Source organism: Zootermopsis nevadensis, unplaced genomic scaffold, assembly GCF_977971745.1.
Source record: "Zootermopsis nevadensis isolate Lab colony 2312 unplaced genomic scaffold, Znev_1.0 Znev_ptg000028l, whole genome shotgun sequence".
In the NCBI taxonomy this organism is placed as follows: Eukaryota; Metazoa; Arthropoda; class Insecta; order Blattodea; family Termopsidae; genus Zootermopsis; species Zootermopsis nevadensis.
This window is the reverse complement of record NW_028259160.1, coordinates 11,478,496-11,498,444: the sequence shown is the minus strand read 5'-3', so window position 1 is coordinate 11,498,444 and position 19,949 is coordinate 11,478,496. Positions and strand designations below refer to the sequence as shown.

Below are 19,949 nucleotides of genomic sequence, written 5' to 3'. Positions count from 1 at the left end.
TTCACTTTTGGCCAGTCAGACAGGTAAGGCAAAACAAATCGGTGCATTTTTCTACAGTTTCGCTGCGAACGGGCAAAACTAACAGCATTTTATATTATACACCACAGTCATGAAGTAGAGCTTCTAGAGATGTCAGAGACACTACAAATCAGCTTGAGGACAGAGCGCATAGCCGTTGGTACACCCTAAGCTAAAATAAAACTGTTGCAATATTCATACTTCCAGTACAAGGGCGTGCAAAATATGAACTTTAAAACTTTTCCTGCCCACGGCGTTATTCACATATTATTAACAACACAGTCCTGTATTAGTTTTTAATTATCCACAGACAGTCACGATAAAGTTTTCTACCTGCAAAACGAACAATAAATTTATAAACTATCCAGACAGTAATGAAATTTCAACTTATGCAGTCCCCAGCACACGTAAACCTATTCACTATTTGTATATACAGTGCCAGCAATTGGATGGAGTGATCCCAAATTCGGTTTAATTCGAGAGTTATCACTTTGTCAAGGGTTCATAAAGGCGTGGCCAAACAAAATGAGTGTTTATAATTCACAGTTATATAACAATTTCTTAACTATTATACTTTTGCGGATTGTGGTAATATCGTCTGCGAGAAACTTGGATCTTGTAGATAGTTCCCATCGTTTTGAAGGAACATATCGTCTCCATCTTCAGGGTATAAATGCAATTGATATGTAAATCTGAAATGTTGGGAATCACTTACAAGAGTACGGGGCCTGTTTACCACGAAGACTGCAATACACATTTTAATCGCAATGAAAACCTCATAAACATACTTGTGAAGCTCTCTGAGCCGCTCTCACTTTTAAATATAACCGCCAGACCTCAAATTAAACATAAACTGGCCCTCCTTTTGTGTTTAATACGCCATTACGCAGAAAAAGAAAATTAAATAAGCGAATCTCAAGACTTAAAGCCAGTTTTTACTGCAAGTAACTATTTAATACGTCATCTAATACCTTTTATTACTGGCACGACATTTGGTCTATTCCAGCTCTAAATTTATCCCAAAATAATGAATGTATGAGGCATGCATTAGAACTTCACGGATGGGGGATCAGCCCACCTTAAGCGCAGGGAATCCCATCGATATTTACACGCTTCAATTTACTTACATTTACAATTTCGTATATTTATTTCCATATTAAGTCATTTAAAATTCTCCACATCAAATCATTACAAAAGACAAACAGACAGAAGACAAAACTTTAGTGTCGACTCACCAGTGTTCAGGAGGAATACCAGAAGAATGAATCTCCAGAGAGGTGATAATGTTAGTAACGGCATTGCTGATGATAAAATCTGCGACATCTTCGATTCTCTGCACTGCGACTTTAAATATCCACACGAAACAAAGGACAACATAACATGAAAAAGGAACTTCTTCACCACAGTTATTATTCACATCACCTTCACCGAACTGACAACTGTCTCGTAGCACTAGCCACTAATTTCTTGATGTATTGTGTCACCAGGGTTTACTTGAGTCAGTCAAATGGGGGAGAGTCACACACCCTCCTGTTAACCGTACCTGAATCATCAGGCCACGCAACACGCAGAACAGTTTGGGTCCGGGGTTAACGACTACGACGTAGTAGAGATCTTTCCTTTACCACTCATTAGGGTGCTGACTCATTTGCAGTAGTCAAGGGGAGGGCGGTTTGTGGGGTGCAGAATACACGGCTACCTGTGTGCAAGTAATAGCTGATTGTCTACTGATCACGCCAAGACACGCTTATTCAATAAGCAATTCGAATAATGCATTGCGTGACTCAACTGCTCTTATTTACGCTGAACCAATCACGTACACAAAGTTTAGATAACATGGAATTCTGCTACAAAGGGGCAGAGAGTTTATCAACTAATTCTGAATGTCGTAATGTTTGTGGGAACCTGCTACAAAAACTCCATACATGTTGATATTATGGACTGAAATATAATTTCTGTAGCTACTGCATTTTCCTTCAAAAATTAGTAAGTGATAAATTTAACACGGATAACAGACAAAAATTAATACATCCAAATTATACTTCTGAGGTATCAACATCGTAATTATGCAGAGTTCATAAGTTCAAAATATCTCCACTTGCAATAAACCCTTACTAAAACATGTCTAACAAACATTGAGGAATGTTAACACTAATCTTCAAAGGCCTTCCAAAGAAAGTTGCAGTTTATATAGGCCTAATAATTTAGATTTATACCAGCAACGTTAAAACCCACACACACACACACACGAACTTAAAGACAACGCACACAACAGCACACCAGTTCACAGTGTGGGGTTATTCAGTTTCTACGCTGGTTATAAGAAGCACGTATAGCAGCAATAGTTCGAAATTTGTACCGCCACGCCACCCAGAGGCTACTTACTCATTCGAAACGTCCTGAAACACCTGCATCACTGCACCAAGGTCCCGTAAGAGTCTATCCGTCTCACTTCACATCAGAAACCCAGCGTACAAACGAGACAGAACATTCCCATTCCCACTACTATGACATCATTCTCCTTTAGCCAGAGCAGGCGTTTCCAGAGCACTGTTACAGAACTTTTTATTGAATTCGTCCGCTGAAGAACTGACACTGTTACGAGCTACACACACTGGATAGTTTTTTTGTATGCTCTACGGTAATTGAGGGAGTGCCTAGCGCGGAGGGCAACTCATGCGCTAACCTCTTCCCACTTCACCCTTCCGCTCAGTCCATGAGCCTGCGGTGTCCAACGACATTCAAACGGTTCCAACTGCAGTAGAAAGAGCGTGACTGTTTTCCGAGCAGATGAGGGACGGCGATACGAAACCAGAGGCAACAACTCGCTCGCCACTTTGAGCCGACTGCAGTAACTTCAACTTGGGACGCTTTGCACCGTCGCGGCGCTACTATCGTCGGGGCACGACGCATGCCGACCAACGCCGTCCACACTAGAGGGAAACCTTAAAATTCTTCTCCCTCCCTGTACCCATTCTACCTCTCATCCAACATCTGAGTCCAGCTTTTACCTGAGTGGCCACAAACATATGTCAGATCTGGTGGCGACTGATAATTACATCGTCAGCAACTAGGAATTTCTGCTTACGAAGGCGGTGAATTGGGTATTTGCCAAGGTCTAATATCTTCGCTGACAAGGTCGATCCGTAAAAACAGGTACATCCGAGACGGAGCGGCAAATCTTGTGAACAAGACCAGGAGAGGACAATATGCGAGAAAGATGAATGATAAACGAAATAAAAATTATAAACTTGTGAATTAATTAAAACAAGCTTCTCGGAACAAGAAGCCATTAGCATTGTATTCCTACCTTTCAGACAAAACCAGTTTACTTTTCTGGGTGCTTGTGTACGATACAGCCCAGCGCAATATCTACCACGCGTCAGAAAGAGTAAGACCACGAATTCTTTTATCCTCAACAATATTTCTCGCGATTTTACTCCGATCATGGGGACAAATAGTTTACAGCAGGTACTTTACTAATGAATATTATACCTACTTTTGTTTAAAAAAAATGTATATTTCTGGCCATTATGGTGTTCACAACCGTATGCATGTTTTTTACAATTCACAGAAGTCTGTATCGCCATTTTCGTATTACTAAAATTATTTTTCTTACGCTGACTAAGAGCAAGATGCTTTCAGGGAATATAAAGAAGAACACAAGAGTAAAATAACAATGTTTTACATGAACCTTACTTGTGTACCACCCGGTTCCTCTTTTGACCTGATAATTCAATGAACGCACAATCTAAAACCAATTACGTCACACAGGCTTATATAAAATTGTAGTCATAATCTGTTTACTTGCATTTCGTTAAATAATGTTTCCTCCCAGCACCCCTTTGTGATTAGAGAACAAATCACATCCATAAGAATAATAGAGATGTATGTTTTCCGATAGTAGATGGACAAGCAGAAGTTTCTGAACCGAATGGTAGCAACGATTCGCAGAACTTAATCCACAATTAAATTCTCCGTATATATAATTGCAACTTGATACCGCCATTCCCAAACATATTTAAATCGAACAGGCAGTTTGTGTGACGTAAATGTTTGTTAGAACTGCCAAATTACTCATCTGAAGCACAATTCCTATTTCTGTATGGACAGAAACAAAACATTCGTCCTTGGAAACTACGATATTTTTCATTTCAGCACTGAACTGGACGACATAATTCTCAACCACACACTGTAATTCTATCTGTTACCTGAATCCACGCCACGCTGTGCTGCTGTAGTTCGTGTTGGACTGCCATGAAGCAATGAGTCGCATGATAGAAGTTTCTTCATCAGCTTTATGTCACACTTCATCTGGTATATATTGTCACAATTTTATAAAACAAGCCATGATGATACACACAACATGATGTAATTTCACATTTTAGTGGACTAATATCACATCACTGAGAAAACTTACGATTGAAAGGTAGCTAGAACATTAGCAGGTATCACTCTTGCGTGCGCGGAACGGAACTTCGGAGCTGGTTCCGGTTTCGCCTAATCGTCATAATTCGCCACTGTTCGGAAACAGACCCGATCACACTTCAGTTATGCTCTTTGCACGGCGCTGCTCAGCTTTTACGCATTCTTTGCACGAAGTGCATAGCGAGAAAGCATTATGGGCTGGTCCTCTCTGACCGTCCGTCCCTCCGTCCAGTAGATTCAAATGATTCGTGAATTAAAATCTTGTTTGATGTTATTCCAAAGTATAAAATATTCTTTTAAATTGTCTAGCAGAGAAAATATTACAAAAAAAATTCTTCCTCGACTTTACTCTTATTATAAGAACGTGTATAAAGAATTTCCTTCTTTTCTTCAGCATTACACTGAGTGTATTATCCAGTAAAGACTTTTTAAAGTGCTGCTAATAAAAACAGATTTATAAAACAATTTTTGCTAATTGAACCAAACATAATTAAAAAGAATTTCCACATAAGTATGATAACAGTTTCCGAAATACATTTAAAAGAATATTTTTACGGAAAGAATGATGGCTTCCGTTTTCTTTGGCAGATTTTCATTTCATGCAGTGAAACGAGAATAATTAAATCACTTATCTCCAATCGAAAAGTCTTTGTCGAATTTAAAATGGATGCTCAACTGGGTGAAAACTACGTAAGACATTAAATCGTTGAGAATACTGATTTCTGAAAGATGAAGTTTGCATCTTTAATCACTCCCTTCTTGCCCAGCGTCATCATCACTTTTATTTTATTTATTTTTTAAGCACTTCAGTTAATTTAAAACCCTGAGTTCGTAGAAGCATCATATATACAGAGTTTTGAATTAACTGAAGTGCTTTCGAATCCCGATCGAGGCATAAATGTATGTCCACGCCTTCCTGTGCTGTGTTGTGCATGCATGCTATGCGGTGTGATTATCCATCGACAAACGTGATCTATTAATATCAAAATATTCATGATTGTAGCATCAATTCGGACTCTTATTCGTGCCAGAGGGTATAATTCCGTGGAAGCAAAAGATAGAAAGGGCTTAACTTATATCCCATATCCTTTTAACTGATGAAGACCATATCCGAAATGAAAAAGAGAACATGTGCTTCCTGGGAGCTGTGGTTTCGTGTACTGAATTTATTTTGGACATGAACCAGTACGAGAAATGTTCATACTTTTACATAACTGATTCAATTTTTGGGTGGCGAATAATCGAATGATTCTCTTAAAATGTGCAGCCCAAAGTAAATTCAAATAAGACTGCAACAAACGAAGATTTATCACGCGATCTGTACTGGAGGGAGAGAAACACAACCATTAGACAAATGGATCTTGCCTTAATAACAGAGGGTTAGGCGTCTGAATATATATTAGTGCCTTGGTTTTTCCACATCAGTGACACTAATTTGTGCCACTACATAGTAGGTATTGCTGCTACTTCGTCTTAGGGCGACTGGTTGTCGTGTTACTTATATATTATTTTTATTGTATATTTTAGATTAACGACAACGATGTGAAATGAACCAAGAACCCTTTGAACCGAGGTGGCTCTACATCTGTTACATGGATACAACTTGCGGACCTTGACGTACTGTGTTAAGATATAAACTTCTTTGATTTGTTATGAAAAATATTTCCCATGCCGAAGTGTATAACGTAATTCCCACATGTCTGATAGAAGCGTTAAGCACTACAACGCATTACTCATTTCTCGTATGACTTAGGGTCGGATATGATAGCCTGGTCCCTATCTGAAATGTCTAGTAATGTTACGAAACAACATCGTTACGCAGCAAACACACTGGGATAAAGTAAAGAGACAGAAGAACACGTTTTCCGATGCATAAGACGATGGCAAGAAAGATGATTCTTATTCAAGTCTTGTCTAGCGCACTCTCGACAGGACAGTGGCTGCAAAGAATTGCACCTGATGCTAGAAATGATATTGCAGTGAGAAGCAAAACCCGCTAGTCGGCTACACTACCTCACAGAGGAGCATAAAACCATCTGGAAAGAGGTCAGAGAAAAGAACGGCAGACGGGAAATCCAGGAAAGATAGAATGATTATTAGTCGGTAAAGCCAGGCACGAATGTCTGGAGGAAAGTCAGAGAGAAAAAACAGGCATGAATATTCACAGGGCACTCGCAGAAAGAGGTCAGAAATGAAAACTGGATAATAAAGATGAAGGCAAAATCAAAAAGGAAAGCAATACAAGAAAGCCCGAAAGAAATTTACTGAGAAATTCCAAATGCTACAGGAAAGTCAGATAAGAACGACTGGCAAGATATTCTGAAGAAATCAGGCAAGCGTCAGACTACAGACCGAAGGATCGATCACTGTGCCACAGACATTACGGACTTCAGATCGTGAGCCAAGTACCACTACACGGTTAAAACTGATGCTTTTAAAGTAAGACTCATTTCTGAGCTTCATTTCAGCAGAACATAACATTAGAAATGCCATTGGAAATAGGTTTCAGAATTGCATGATAGTTATTATTCCATTCGAGTCCTAACCTAAATGGAAACTACTCTCATATCTGACCTGCCTCTCCTCCCCAAGCATCTTCAGTCATTCAAGATGACGAATCATACAAAATACAGCACTACAAAACATTTTTATGTAGAGATGTATTCGGGAGAACCTGGTTCGAGCTTCCGCCGAGTTACAATTTCTCCGGATCGAGGCCTCACTGGTGAGCCAATCACGCTGCATGTAGCTACAGCTGTTCCATGCTTTTCCTATTGCTATTTGGTTACGAAAATGTTTGTTTACAACTGACCATAAGTAGACGCAATCATTTAATCGACAATTTATAACTTAACTAACCTTTCCAAACCTGTCGCTTTCGTTGTAATCCAAAGGCAGATGATTTATGCGTTCTGTTAATACTTTTATACGCAACACCACGTCCCCCATTTTACAATGCACTTTAACCTGCTTCTGTTAGAACGGGGATTAAATACATCCTGTTTGCATGTCAGGATTAACTGTAGAATTTCTATACTCTTTTATATAACGATCCCAAAGTCAAGTTGGCCATTTACAGTAAATTGTAAATTTATTTTATATTCCTATATAATAACGATATTCAATCATCCAAATCCAATGGAATCTGCGCACTCGGCCTGGATTACACAACGTTTTAGAATTTCCATCATATGCTGGACTCATTGCTCCGTTCTGCGCTTATTTATTTATTTATTTTTGCAGTTATTTCATTTTTGTGTGAACTTCGTATTTAATCCTTTATTAAAAGAACCATTGCTTGAGGTTGTTCGAAGGGGTTGAGGAGAATATGTGAACCTAGGGTAGACAGGAAGTAACTATAATTGAATAGAGATAGTTACATAAATAGAAGCTTCATAACTGGTAAGCTTAATCAGATGTTATATTTGTTAAGTAGTGGGTAATGAAATCGGACGGAAATGTAGCCCGCATTGAAGAGATGCGAAATTTACATTTTAGTTGGAAAACCTGAAGATAAGAGACCCAATTTAAAAACTTAAGTTTAGATGAAATAAGAATACTGAAATGTGTATTCATTATAACCCGTCATGAACAGATTTATTAGTAGCTAGTTCTTAGGTTAGGCTAGGTTTTATTAAAACTGTTTATATTACTTATTTTAACTGTGGTACTGTTTTGAACATTTGTGTAGGAATTTAAAACATACAAAGTTTTGTTGTCGTAAGTTATAAACTGTAGTTCAGACAACACTGGGAGAGATAAAACATGAAGATACTTCTCCTTATAGATCAGGCCAGACAAAATCACAATGTTGTTGTGGAAACAGATTAAAAGCTTAATTTGAAATGGATTTTCTAGAAGAACATGTGTGTGGGTTTAGAGGCGCGTCAGCTTCTATGGCTATTTTCTGGAGGAAATTTAAGCTGGGTTTATAAATAGAAGCATACTGGTGAGGAGGGATGTTCGTATAAGCTGTGGTAAGGTCAAAGGTTAGCAGAAACCACCCACCCACGTATCATGGTAGTCTTTGTTCGTTAAGTACATAATTGCCGACAATAATAAGAGCGGTCATTTCAGTACGCTGCACTGCAATACACTGAACACAAGAGGACGCAAGAGATAGTTGAATTCCTTTGTTTAGACCCTTAAACTACATTACTATCAATGCAGGGAGGGCGGCCCACAGACGTGTCTAGTTTTTACGTATGCGCATGCCACGCTTACGAGTGAGGAAGCCTCTAGTTCTATTTGTACGGGATTTAAACAAAAGAATGACGGTAGTCATATTTAAACATTTATTAAATACCGTATTTCAGAAGAAAGTTCTTTTTTCCGAGTTATTTTCCAGTAGCCGTTCATAATAAGATACCATTTCTCTTCTGCGCTATGTAACCAATTTATCTCCTCCTGTACGCCTACATGGCGCGTAAAGGGATATAAAAACATGCAGGTGGTGTAACACCTTTAAATAAACACCTCGAGCCGAGAATCAGAACAACGAACGTGTTGAAGTTAATATTAACCAAAGAGTAGTCACCGAAAGATGAAAACTGTTTCGTTTCAAAATGAGATTAATCTGATTACTTGTATATCTTGCCTCGAAACTACGTAAATATTTCTACAAAATATTGACAACAGTGCAGAACAAATAAGTAAAAGGATAATAGAGGAAAGTATATAATTAAGAATTTCACATTTTGTACTCTTCGTGTAATACAATATTCTAAAAACATGTGTGCTACTGCAATATTCAAACCAAATTTATCATTAGTTAAAAAAGCAACAAGTGGACAGAGAGAGATGTTTGTGACGGCAATACCAGAGGATCCATGCTCTTAGTTAATTGGGAAACTGAAGTTGGGCCCATGGGACCATAACGTATATGTCAAAGTGACTTGTGTCTATTAACAGCTGTTGTTTACAGTAATAAATAACTAACTAACTACATTTTAATAAGCTACAGGGTATTACAGCACTCGACTTGCTAAACACTTCAGTGCTCTGGTTCTTCTCATACACTTAGCCTAATCTCATAAAATGAAGTCTTATATCCCTCTCCATTGAGTCTCTTAATCTGTTTTAAATTATTTTCACGTAGAGCCAAAAACGCGCCTCTTATAGCACAGAAAAGTAATAAAATAGTGAACATTGTGTTTACACAACCATTCGAACCAAAATTTAAACTACGGCTAAGCAAACCTTTCAGAAGTGTAAAGCACAGCAAAGGCATGAAGCATGAAGCGACCTGGCGAATTTTGACCACATATCTCTCAGTTCGGTTACATGGTCGTGAACCAATCTGATTAGCACCATGCCACTGATAGTTAAACTACACATTGTTAACGATAATAATGGATTATCGGCCTCGTCCTGGGCACTGGGTTGGTTTGCAACCATTGCAGAGATACATACGGCTCAGTGGCTGAGTTCAGATCAAACCGTATTTGGAGAGGGGGGGGAGAACACGAGTTGCGATATTGACAGGAAATTTAAACAACAAAGTACACAAATGAAAGAATTAAACTAATGGACTAAAATAAAATATAGAGATGAACAGGAGTTGGAATCGTTAATATAAAAATTTTATGTGGTTATCTCACACAATAAATACTGTCCACTGAACCCATGCTTCCCCAAACTCGATCATTCATTAATACACGGCGTACAGACCAAAGTTTGATAAACGTTAAGTTCCGTTTCCGCTAACAGTTGATATCCCGTAAATTAGCCATGTAGAATTTCATAATATGTATGTTACTACAATAAAGAAAAGTTTAAAATGGATGTCTTCTTCATACTCGCTGCCAAGGAAACCTCAAATCTCACTTTTGTTGTCATATTCACAAAAACCCATCACTGGATCCTGTCCTGAGTATCTGAATCCAGTCAACACAATCTCAACGTATTCGTTTGAAGACTCCATTTGATGAAACCACCCATCTATGTTTGCGTCGCGTAATTAGAAAATTTCTGAGCGATTCTTGCTGAAGAATGCGTCCAAGTTAAAGACAGTAAAATGAATTCCGCTACCATGTTAAGGTGCTGGGGGTGTCAGCCCCCAACCCCGCGTCCGGAAGACTACCTCTTATCGGCTGTCTGCGACTACATATTCAATACATTCGCATATACCCTCCATATCTGAAGACTGTCTTCTATTTCTGGTACCTAACGACCTGGTATATAGCGGTGACAAGGGAATTATGAGTTATCTAAATAAAAATTAAAATAAGATAAAAACAACTGGAAGCTTTGGTGGAGCTAAAGAGATATCAGTTTTCAGCTACCAGCAGCCTAACAAAATATCGATCCGGTTCTACATTTCTTATTGTGTAAACATGTTTACAAAATTCAGTTATCGCATCCCACAAACATGTTCCAGGTTAAATTAAATAATTAATCACTTCTTGCTACGCACGGTCTGGCAGTGTGTATATTTACATTATATTTTTTATTCCCTAGTAGAATGTTGCATACTCACAATTCTTTTGTAGCGCGTCTGTTGTTGGTATTGGAATCGAAACAAACCAACGGAAAAAATGTCCATCTTTTGTTTCAAACGTAAGGTAGCTTGCTGCCTCCATGAACACGGCGATCGCCCTTATAATCCTCTGAAACGTCGGTAAACTTCTACCAGACTGCACGGTCCAAAAACGCGGAAGACAATCATCTTAATAGTATTTGAGGTTTTCGCGATTGTCAGTCCGAAGATAGCCAAGCCATCTTCTGGGTTATAGCGCCGTGTAGTCTGGTAGAAGTTTCTAGCTGCCCTGATAATAGAGGTAGCGAGGACCTCTGAAACGTCGGTAAACTTCTACCAGACTGCACGGTCCAAAAACACGGAAGACAATCATCTTAATAGTATTTGAGGTTTCCGCGATTGTGAGTTTGAAGATAGCCAAGCCATCTTCTGGGTTATAGCGCCGTGTAGTCTGGTAGAAGTTTACCGCCGTTTCAGAGGTCCTCGCTACCTCTATTATCAGGGCAGCTAGAAACTTCTACCAGACTACACGGCGCTACAACACAGAAGACGGCGATCTTCCGACAATCATCTTGATTATTACCAGTTTTGTGGCTCTGAAGGTTTAAATAGCAGAGAACCTAGCAGCTGGTACAGCAACGAGCAACTTGATGGATGAACCGGAATCTAGGACAGAACGTGTTGATCTCCACCGCCCCCCCCCCCCAAATCCAAAGAAACGTTAGCTGCAGATATTCCCAACCGGTTATGACTAAGAAAGCAAACAGGCTTACAAAGAAACAGACTGCACTTCTTAAGAACTGGGTTTAACTGTCTAGAGAGACAGGACCCTGCAGCCGGCTTTATCTTGACGGTAATTACACTTCGTGTTCTACACCAGTAGAGGATTTCTACCCACTACTGAGGATGAACCTCTTGGAGCGATATAGATCAGTCAGCCAGGCCGTCTTACCGACACTAAATAAAAAGTGAGACGGTCAGTAGTTTTCTCGGTCTGATATTTAGTGATTAAATCAGTATGTAAACTGCTAGTTGGCCAGTCAGTAAACTGGGTTAAGTAAGTGTTCAGTCAGCCAGTAAGTCACTCCCTCAGTTGGTTAATCGGTCAGCCCCACTCAGCAAGTGGTCGAATTTTGTTCGGTAGTTTCGGAGATACAATTTGATGGATAGGACCGCCTCCGTATTTAGTTCGTGCCAAGAACTCATAAAAGAACAAGGCTGACCTTTAGAACTCGGGCCGTCTTGTCAGCCGTGAAGCACTTGCAAGAGCAGAGTTCAAGTTCAAGATATCGTTTCTCTACTACGAATGAGTGATTTTGTTCCACTGTGAGCGTTTCCAGGTTTGGAATTCTTCTAAATTAATCTCAGGACAAAAAATCGAGACTCAGTTGCCTTCTTACATTTTCCGATATTTTCACATCGGACTACTACCTTAAAACAAGCCAGTGCCGTCTCCTTACAAATCCTTATTTCCTCACTATCCATAAATATCTTCCAAAATCATCAGACGTTTACAACTGATACAGCGTATTTACATAATGTATGTATCCATGAGTTTTGACGGCGGCGAGACTAGTGATAGGTGCTCTTCTGGGTTTTGGCGCTGTATGAACTTGTAGGTAGGTATCAACAATTTGGGGGAACATACTGTCTCCATCTTCAGTGCTGAGGCCCTGGTTTTGGCATCTACCGATAGTGTACATTATCATCAATCAATCTACGCAAGTTGCCTGCATCGCTCTGTTCCTGCCCGCATACAGCGAGCAGGGCTGAGTGAACCGCCTAAGTTTCAAAACGGTAGCAATTAAATTCAGTTCGTTACCCGTGACTTCTCTAATTTGGTAATGTAAATTGCTCAAGTATTAGATTGTCATTCAGGCGTAGAGCAAGGCGAATCTAATAGCTTCATGAGATTATGCACTGTGTTTACATAGTCTAATGCTGTTCCTTCCCCTTTCACTTGTCCGACATTGTTTCAACAATGAAGCTTCATAACGGTATGAAATAATTAACAATGACGACACACAGCAGAGCCAGTGGAAAACACAATATCAGGCCATAGGGCTACAGTCATTTCTCTTTTAAGCTTCTTACTTTAAATGTAAATACGAACTTAATTTTTAGTAAGTGATATTTCAAGTTTTCACGGCGGTGAATATGAAGATGTGCGAAATCCCCGACCAAGCAGCGTATTTTCATACCGTCATCAAACGTTGAAACCGAATAGTTAACACTCCTGCTTCGTATTTGATACGTCCAAGATTCAAATCTCGATCCGAAGACCGGATATCTATAATTAGGTTGGTAGTGGTTCTCTCAGTCCCTTCAGCCAAAGGCCAGGGTAGCGTCTCAGATTGGGTCACTGCCGGTTCCTTCCATATCCTTCCCAATTTACAAGTCATTAATCGTCCTATCATTCGATGCTATATAATATGAGCTGCTGACAGCGTCGTTGAAGTACAAGGCGTAACACATTTGGAAAATGTGAATATTTCGTGTGAGTAAAATTTTCCATCTTTATATTACTGGTTATGTAGCTAGGTACAACCCTTCACTGGGTCTTGTAAGTGAAGCTCGCCTCCATGGTTTAACGAGTTATCTATATCGTGTAGTGAATCTGAGACAGAGAACCTAGCGTAAGATGAATGCATGACCAATAGATGTTCTGGCAGGTGCATTCCTCCATAGCAGGCCTTCAGCACGGCTCGAGTGAAGTCTGCCTTTCTAACAGTCCGAACCAAACGCCGACTAGCGTAATGAATGGGCATCTCCCATGGTTGACCTGAGGATGCATCGCGGTGACCACTGGGCCGATGAAATACATACACACCGCAACAGACACAACGATGTACAGAACCGTTAATAATTTTGTCCCCACAACATGCAAATGATCACATCAGATTTTTAAGTTGTTATGGGAATTGATGCAGAGTTGTAGTGGGCAACATGGCTAGAACATGCACAATGTTTAGATCTATGAAGGTGTTGTCAGGTACACAGAAAGCAAGATTATAGGATGTATAGAGGCTTAGAAGCAAAGTAGGAGATAAGACATATTTTGGTTATTTTTTTTTATCTTGGTATATTTGGGACTGCACAGAGCTGGCAGGATTTGAGGTCTTTGATATTAAAGGTAACTTTATTCAAAGGAAGAATCAAAACTGCGAAGTTTAGTATAAATCTATGGGGCGATTAGTAACAAAGTTACAGTAATTTAAACAAATATGGAAGAGGTAAATGTGATTAGTTGTTATAAAGAAGAGAAGCTCACAGGTATTGCGATTTGTTTACAATTGAACTCAGAATATGTACAATCTCACTAACTCCATGGAGCAAAGACCTTCTTGAGAATCTAATAGTCGCTAAGTTGATAACAAAATTAACTTTATCCAGCCAGATCAATTCACTGCACTCCCTGGTATACGACTTAAGATATAATTTAATGTTGACCTTCCACCTACACCTACGTCCCGAAAATGGTCTTCCCATTAGGCATATCAAGTACGTAAAACAATAAATCCTCGTCACTTTCATGCGCGCCACATGCCCACTTTCTCATCCTTCTGGACTTACTCAACCTAATAATATTTGGTAAACAATATAAATAATCAAACCCCGCAGTGTAAAATATTTCCCAGTCTCCTTTTACTACAGTCATTTTAGATACAAATATTCTGCTCAAAGTTCAATTCGTAGATACTCGTGAAATAATTAAACAATTGTGAGGTTTTGTTTAAGTATAGGCTAAATAAAGTACGGACAGAGCATAGTTCATTTACATTTGGTTGACAGACCTAACTGATACTTATCACTTAAGAGACATGGATAAGCAGAGGAACTAAGCCAATTGCTGTGTACAGACAGACCTATTTGAAAAAATCTAAAGTCCGTTCGTGACATTAACCTACCTCAAGGCGATTACTATTGGATCTACCTCGTTACACAACTGTATGACGCATGTGACGTCAAGGTAAATCGATACTAAGTAGTCGCAGTTAGGTTACCGTAACAAAATAGTTCTCGTAAATGTTAATGACAAAAAAACAAATTCCACTGTGTCAGTTACCAGAATATTGTTTCCTTCTTGTTTCAGCGTTACGTAAATGATGGAAGGTCCGAAATTACGTTCGGATTAATGTTTTCGTCACGAACTTTGTAATAGTATTCTGACGAAGGTCGGACAGGCAGGTGATAAACATTAAAAATTAAGCTCCGTCCTTAATAAAACAGTTAAAACAGACCTATAAACACGGTTAAACAAAACAAAATGTATTTATTAGGTATTTACATGGAATAATGAATTTAAATATTGTGGCTTGCTTTCGGAGGAAATACATTTAATGTGTTTAAACACAAATTGACGAGAAAAATAATTAAGCTCATAGGAATTATACGACAGTATTACGTAACAAAACACTTACTAATAGAATACATGTCACCAGGTTTTGTGTGCTCCGAAATCAAGGACACAATGGGACGGAAAGACTATGTAACGTGAATGAACTAGACCAGAGGTGGGGAACCTGCGGCCTTAAGGCCACATGTGGCCTTCTAGGTCCTTAAGTGCGGCCTTTTGACTTAATCCAAATTTTACAGAACAGATACTTTTATTTTTATTAATATATTTTTCAAGACGCCCTTAAGGTCACAAATGAGGATCGATTGAAACTGCGAACCTCCATGCTGCAACCAAACATTCAAATTGTTTCCAACAAAAATCAGACACAACAAAGTCATTAAAAGATTAGTTAACTTTAAAATTAACAAATAGTTTTCATTTTTTGAAATTATTAAATATATAGTAGTTAGATTTTTACAAAATAATGTACATTTTTAAGTATATCTAATTGAAGTTTCTTGAATGCGGCCTTCCAACATGAAAAATGTTGTTGGGAAGCGGGAACTTGGAAAAACTTACGGATGGAAGGTGGGTGTTAAGGAAATGTGATTGTAAATGACTTAGGATCATGCTAAATGTTAAGTCAGATCTGGTGTTTGCCTTTAAAATCTGGAGAGAGAGAAATGTACAGTCGTAGCAATGCCAGTCATCGTGTGTACCAAAAAATAATTCTAATGGATCGTTACCTTCTGTATTCTGACAATTGAGTTTACTGAAATTATTAAACATAGACATCTTATACAAGGCGAGCGAACACAATGAACAGGAGACATTTTGAGAAAGATAATACTAAGTGAAATTAAAATACCTTTAAAAGCACTTATCTGTTTTCAGGCCTCAGATATATTCATAGCTTCGTCGTTTCACTTGGCTTGAAAACTCAGATGTTACATTTCGGTATCCCGCCCCTGGAGCACTAATTAGCTCAGGAAATGAAGACACTGACAAAGAGGTGGATGAAGACAGAGAGCTAAAATTTTCTCCAGAGGAGGAGGAAGAGTTTGGAAAGAATTATAGCACGGAAAACAAGAGAATTTACGAAGAACGAAGGATATTTGAATTACAGGGGAGAATGCGTATGGGTATAAATAGGAAAACTAAAATAAAGGAGCATCCCATTTCACATTTGCTAGAATATTTCTAATTATCTTTCTGCTTTTATTCCGACACTTTCAGGGAAACTTGAATCATGCATCGTAAAGGACTATCACGTTTCGCTCGAGCGACTAGCGAGTCCTACGTCTGTCATGACGAAATTAGTGACGTCTGCGAGGCGCAATGTAATGCCTATCACGTCGATAAGAGGTCAGGCCACCACACCTGTGGCGTTACTGAATGTTCGCCTTTAAAATCAGAGATTCCTCAGCAAAATAATTCGGACATCGAAATTCTAAAGGCAGAACTGCAGCATTAAAGTAATCTGAGCAGTAAGACTCAATGGAACAGAGTCCTTCCACACAAGCTAACACTGTCTTAGTCGTCCTCACAACATCCTGTCGCTAGACCCTATTCTGAACTAGGTGAATCAAGTTTACACCACTACATCCTTATAGTTAACTTTAATATTACACCCCATCTACTCCTAGGTCTACTCAGGTGGTCTCTTCCCTTAATGTCTTACATATCTAGCCGATCCATATCACCCCAGTAATATTTGGTGAGGAGTATGCATTATGATGAAGTTCTTTATCATGCAGAAAATCGACTTAAATGTTTGTTAACGACAAGTAAGACGGTGCAGAATAGTCAAATGAACCCAGTGGAGTCACAGCACTCCCGATCGTTTCTTTACCCCTGAGAACACAACTACTGTGCGCCCTCCCAACGACTCCCCCCCCCCCCCCAAGGAACTCAGACCGACAGACTTCAGCTTCTACTAAATAATTATCAAAGATGGCGTAGCACTTTCTACATTTCCAGATTTCTAGATGTTATTTTGTCCTTGGCCATAAAATTATTTTAGCTACGTCTCGAAATATATGCAGTAGGTTAGTTTATTCCATATCTGATGATCTCACTGCAAAGGAGATATCGATGTAGGTCTTCTGGGTTTTAACGTCGTGTGGACTAGTTGGTAGATACCAACGATTTCGAAGAATGTTCTGTATACTTTACTCAACACATCAGAAACAATCTTTTATAGCAATTCATTTTAATTAATTTTCTTTCCTAATAAATCAACGTCGGCATATTTGGCTTGCCTATTACCCCGCAGTACGCAGAATGGTTTCCGCTGTGTCGACTCCTCAATCGACGGTCTGCGTGACGCCTTTGCAGTTGAACGTGACTGCCGTTGTACTTGAACGCCGTTCGTCCTGTTTCCCTGGTCATGCCTTCACTGCACTGTTGCCGACAGAAGACAGATTTAATCTTGTTTCAGCTGAGCGACTCATCTTTATAACATCATACCATTCTGTCTTTCTGACAGTGATTAATAGACAATCTTTATATAAAAGTTTGCGTGGAAAAGTGCCAGTGAAGAATTATTATGAAGCTTAAGGACAGCATCTGTTGCCTGAATCCGTCCATGTGTTTACTTTCGCAGATTATTTCATTTTAAAGAAATAATACAATGCATCTCGTGTCTTTATTTTTCATTTTTCTTATATTCGCTACTGAGGATGGGCATAAATTTTCGTTTTCGAAAGTAGGCCTGGCAGGCGATAACTCCCTGCCCGCGTGATAAATTACCCCCACAGAAAAAAATAGTCCTTAAGGTCTTAGAAACAGAGACGAACTAGTAGAAAAAGTTGCACAGATTGTGTGCATGTTGTCCTTACATTCTTGACGTAACAGAACATGGCGCCAACAGAACGGAACGGAGTATTGTCACGCTATCGAGGGATGCCATGTTTTATTTGCACAAAGTTATCCCTGCTTGTTCCTAAACGAATAAAGAAAAAAATAACGTAGGAAATTAACAAAAGTCTGTCAGGAGAGCGCATAATCCCCATATACATATTTTAGCGCACTGGCTGTTAATATATTAACCTTCCGTGTAAAATGTTTTTTTGAAATAACACTACAAAACACCCATTTTCCACCGTTCTTTCCGAATAATAATGCCATATATATTGCTTTTCAGGTAAAGCAAAACAGAATTCTGTTACTTTCACAGTGACAAAAAGTTGGTATTTTCTTGGAAATCTGTGTAAAACATCGATATTTAATACAAGATCAACATGTGTTATGTAACGAGAGCTTGTTTTATATATAGTCTGTATTTCTATTCCAGGAACGACGGAAATTAACTGTATCGAACGGAAGTGACTAGGTCGGCTGAACGTCAGAGGAAACCAGACTATGGCTCCTTTATTACTAGAACTTTAAACCTTCAGAACTCCTAGTTTTATATTAATAAACGAGTAGACATATAACAGAGTACAACTAAAGCCGACATATAAAGATGCATATGGGCACTGTAAATTATAACCTATAAGATACCCTTGAATGAGAACTGCATATTTAAATATACATAAATCACACCACCAAAGTATCATGGTAAGCACATTATTGAAGATAATATGTAATAGGCTTCACAGATATGTGAAAATAATTCAACTGGATAGTGAGTGTCATTTTTGAGAAGCTAGAAGTTGCTCCCCTGGTCTAGAATTTTCTCATATTGTATGGGGAAATAACATTCAATAGCGTCTTGACATAATTTTGCCCTTGGGACTTAGCCTAATTCAGTCTCATACGGTCTACGTTCTTAAATCACATTTCTGTAAGATCCATTTTAACAGCATCTTCCCAACTACACCTATATCTGTAAGCGGTCTCCTCGCTTTACGTTATCTGGTCCACATTTTCAGTGTTCCTTCATCTTCCCCATGAGTTCTACATGCCTCGACCATCATCTTCTCCTTAACTTCATCACCTTAATAGAATCTGATAAATAATGCATATTATGAAGCTCCCCCGTCTTCGGTTTAATCACCTTCTGGCTCCAAATAAACGCCGCTAACATTTACGACTCACATTGCATTATCTATTTGTAAGCACAGATAAGAATATTATCTTACTCCATCATAATCTTGATTTCGGGGTGGCGATTTTGGGAAACCTTATTTCGTGTCTCAGTTTGTCAATGTGTGTAGTGAAATAGAAATCCCGTTGTATTCTGAATTATTTATCAGACAGTTCCTTCATTCAGGCTTCTCTAGGTAGTTGGCAGCACCAACATGTAACTCGATATACTATCACGCACATTTTGGACATGCACTGTTATTAACCTCATTACGAACTTCACAGTGTCCAAAATACTTCATTCTTTCACCGCACCAAAACTTAAGCTCAACAGAAACAAGAGAACTGCAAAGAAAATATGCGTTACACAAGACTAAAATATGGCACACGCAGTAGGGCCAACATTCACACGCACAAGACAAAAGCGGCATCACACACACGTGCCACAACCCAGAAGACCACAATCAACAGAAGAAACTAAGTACTATTTAAATTTCTCACGGCGGCGATTATGAAGATGGCTGTCTTCTGAGTTGTTGTTGTGCCACGTAGTCTAGTAGACGTCTGCAGACTTTACATAAGTGATTGCTGCTTCCGTCATCTTCGACAGAAGAACCAGTTTCATAAAATTTAAATCGTCAAAAATAATATTGCTAT

At 38.9% G+C, this 19,949-nt stretch overlaps 1 protein-coding gene across 6 annotated transcripts in view; it reads right to left on the bottom strand.

Annotated features, from left to right (window-relative positions):
• LOC110840777 (neurotrimin-like) overlaps positions 1 to 4,415 on the bottom strand; it is a 540,194-nt gene extending 535,779 nt beyond the window's left edge. For 2 of the 6 annotated variants that reach the window (XM_087357489.1, XM_087357494.1), the window contains exon 1: positions 1,254 to 2,871. In XM_087357489.1, the coding sequence (XP_087213615.1) occupies positions 1,254 to 1,395 (142 nt within the window). In that variant the 5' untranslated portion in view covers positions 1,396 to 2,871. Of the gene's footprint in view, positions 1 to 1,253; positions 2,873 to 4,229 lie in introns of those variants that run through there. The other 4 variants (XM_087357493.1, XM_087357491.1, XM_087357492.1 and 1 more) reach the window with 4 other exon arrangements.
• Between the last annotated feature and the right edge of the window lie 15,534 nt (positions 4,416 to 19,949).